Source organism: Saprolegnia parasitica, assembly GCF_000151545.1.
Source record: "Saprolegnia parasitica CBS 223.65 unplaced genomic scaffold supercont2.1069, whole genome shotgun sequence".
NCBI lineage: Eukaryota > Oomycota > Saprolegniomycetes > Saprolegniales > Saprolegniaceae > Saprolegnia > Saprolegnia parasitica.
Window position 1 is genome coordinate 1 of NW_012157463.1, and position 2,504 is coordinate 2,504.

The window sequence follows — 2,504 nt, forward strand, 5'->3', positions numbered from 1 at the left end:
ATGTCGTGCGTCGCCTCGCCGCGCACGTCGAGCCCCATGCGACACAGCCCGGGTTTCTCGTGCAGCTGAGTATCTTGCTCAACGCACTCGTGATATACGACGGTTTGGTATCTCGCCTGCGTGACATTGACATCGACACGTAGTATGGGTAGAGCACTCGACCGCCGAGCTGCAGTCGGCCATCGTGCGCCATGGCTTGTGGCGCCTCGTGCTCCGTGGCATGCAAGCCGCCGCCGTCGACGACGAGCTTCACGTCCACGGCTGTGCACTCACGTCGACGCTGTGCTACGACTACCCGCGGGCTCCCCACGGTGAGCGAAGGACGACTGGACATATTTGCCACGTTGGCGTAGAGGAAAACCAAGGGGAAATGGTGCAAAGTGGCGCTCTGGAGGCGATTCGAACGCTGCTTCTCGCGGAACGTACGCCGAGTGCGACGTACACGCGTGCGATCAAAGCCATTGGAGATCTCTGCTATAAGAATGGTACGCGTCGTTGATATCCATCCAACACGTCATCATAGTCTTGCGCACAGTTGGCAACGCGGAGATTGTGCTCAAGATGAACCTCTTCCCGCTGCTAGCGCACGGCCTTGACGAGCATGCCAAGAACGCGGACGTGCTGAACGCGATCGCAGCCGTCTTTTTTGTGGTTCTGGTCGCCCACCCTCGTACAACGCACTTGGTCGTTTTCGCATTCTCGGTCATTGCACACGACGATAGATGGAGCCAAGTGCGGGATACTGCAGTGCGGCGTCCTCGAGCGCGCGTTGCACTGCATGCAAAGCTGTGACTTGCTCGTTTCGACAGCGTACCATATCCTGCGCCTTCTGGAAGCCACCTTGCGCGAAGACGGTACTTGACGTTGCTATAATTAGCGTCACCAGTGGGCGTAGAAGCGGCGAAAGATCTGCTCATGCATCATGATGGTGCCAATGTCATCATTACCGCGGTCGAGCAGCTCCGCGAGAAGCACGAAGACGGCGTCGGCCATCTCGTGTTCCTATCTGCCGTCATCTTTTCGAGCCTGTCGCTGCACGTGCCAGCAACTGGCGGTGCCATGCTTTGTTCAAGTAGGCGACAATTCTGAGGGGTGGTGGCGTAGGCGGCCGGCCAGCGCCCCAAGCGACGCGCATTCAAGGCCTCATACAGCACGGCGTGCACACGTTTGCGGTCTCGTCGCTCACGAGCTTTTCCAAAGAAACCTTTGTCTTGGAGCAGTGTCTGTGCCTCATGGAGCGGCTCGTGATCACCAGTACTGCACCATTGTGCAGATGACGTGGCACGCTCTTATGCCGAGTTTGGCGTAGACCATTACCGGCTCATGCTAGTGCGGGCGGGCGCAGCGCGTAACGTGCGCTACATCTACAACACCAAGCAACAGCAGCAGCACGAAGGACTGCTCGAACTCTGCGAGCGCGTCATGAGTATGCTGGACAAAGAGACGTCCAATAATTGATGCGAATTGCTTTTTTAATTTTTATTTCGGACTGCAGGTTGAAATTCGGATCGGGCCTCAAATGAGGCAGATTCGAAACACGTAGCATGGAAGTCTGGTGGGAGACCAAGGAAGATTGCTTGTGGCTGGTCTACTACGTGGTCTTCATCGCGCCGCTCCATGCGTTCCTCATCGGCTACCTCGAGCGCCAAGGGAAGCAGGTCACGCCGTCCAAGGCCATCATCTGGATCGCGTCGCTCGCGCTCATGTCGACCTTCCTGCCGCTGGTACATGGCACGGCTCGCCGGCGCGCTCACATATAGACCTCTAGCTCGTGCGCAAGAAGCTGTCCGAGTCCAGCCCGTACCGCATTCTCAGCGTACGGCTGGTACATACCGCCATGGCTCAATGGACGCGACGTGCGTAGGTCACCCGGTACGGCCCCAAGTACGCCTGGGCGCAGCAGTACAGCCACTTGAAGCAGTACTTTACGAGGGGCCAAATGAGCCCCGACATTTGGGCTGTCTTCGAAGCCGCCTACGACGTACGATACATTTGCTGTCATGGACGACGACTCATGATCGGCAGAAACTCTACGACGATGGCACGCGCCGGGCGTTTGACGTGTGGGGGCCCAACTTTGAGACGCTCCTGAGCGCTCACATGCCGTACAACCTCGCGCTCTACTACGTCCTCTGGCTCGTTGGCATGTGCGTGTTTCGCACTTTCGACGCAAGGGCTCACCGTCGCGATATGCTAGCTATGCGACGACGGTCGGCCGCAAGTACGCCCCGGCGCGGGACCTCGCGATCGGCGGTCTCTTGGTGGTAATACGTGCCAACGTTCTTCTTGCGCCGGACCTCATATCTTAGGTCTTCGTGTTTGAGATGAGCATTCGCTTCATGGGCTACAACCCGCTGTTTATGCTCCTCCCGCAGACGACGCCGAACGAGATGATTTTGCTAGTTCACGCGTACGCTTCGAGACGTGTGCGATCTTCGACTAGGGATGTACTAGGCTCTTTCCTGCATGGGTCCTCGGCTACGCGTCCTTCAAGCGCATCTTTT

At 57.8% G+C, this 2,504-nt stretch overlaps 2 protein-coding genes across 2 annotated transcripts; both read left to right on the forward strand.

Annotated features, from left to right (window-relative positions):
- Positions 1-220: 220 nt before the first annotated feature.
- Positions 221-862, forward strand: SPRG_22012 (hypothetical protein; the record flags this gene model as incomplete). Its single annotated transcript, XM_012357677.1, has 4 exons — positions 221-311; positions 354-485; positions 536-670; positions 723-862. The coding sequence occupies 4 exons, from the start codon at positions 221-223 to the stop codon at positions 860-862; spliced, it is 498 nt and encodes a 165-aa protein (XP_012213067.1).
- Positions 863-1,551: 689 nt separating this feature from the next.
- Positions 1,552-1,981, forward strand: SPRG_18239 (hypothetical protein; the record flags this gene model as incomplete). Its single annotated transcript, XM_012357678.1, has 1 exon — positions 1,552-1,981. A coding segment is annotated over one exon (430 nt), but the record flags the coding sequence as incomplete, so codon positions are not given.
- Between the last annotated feature and the right edge of the window lie 523 nt (positions 1,982-2,504).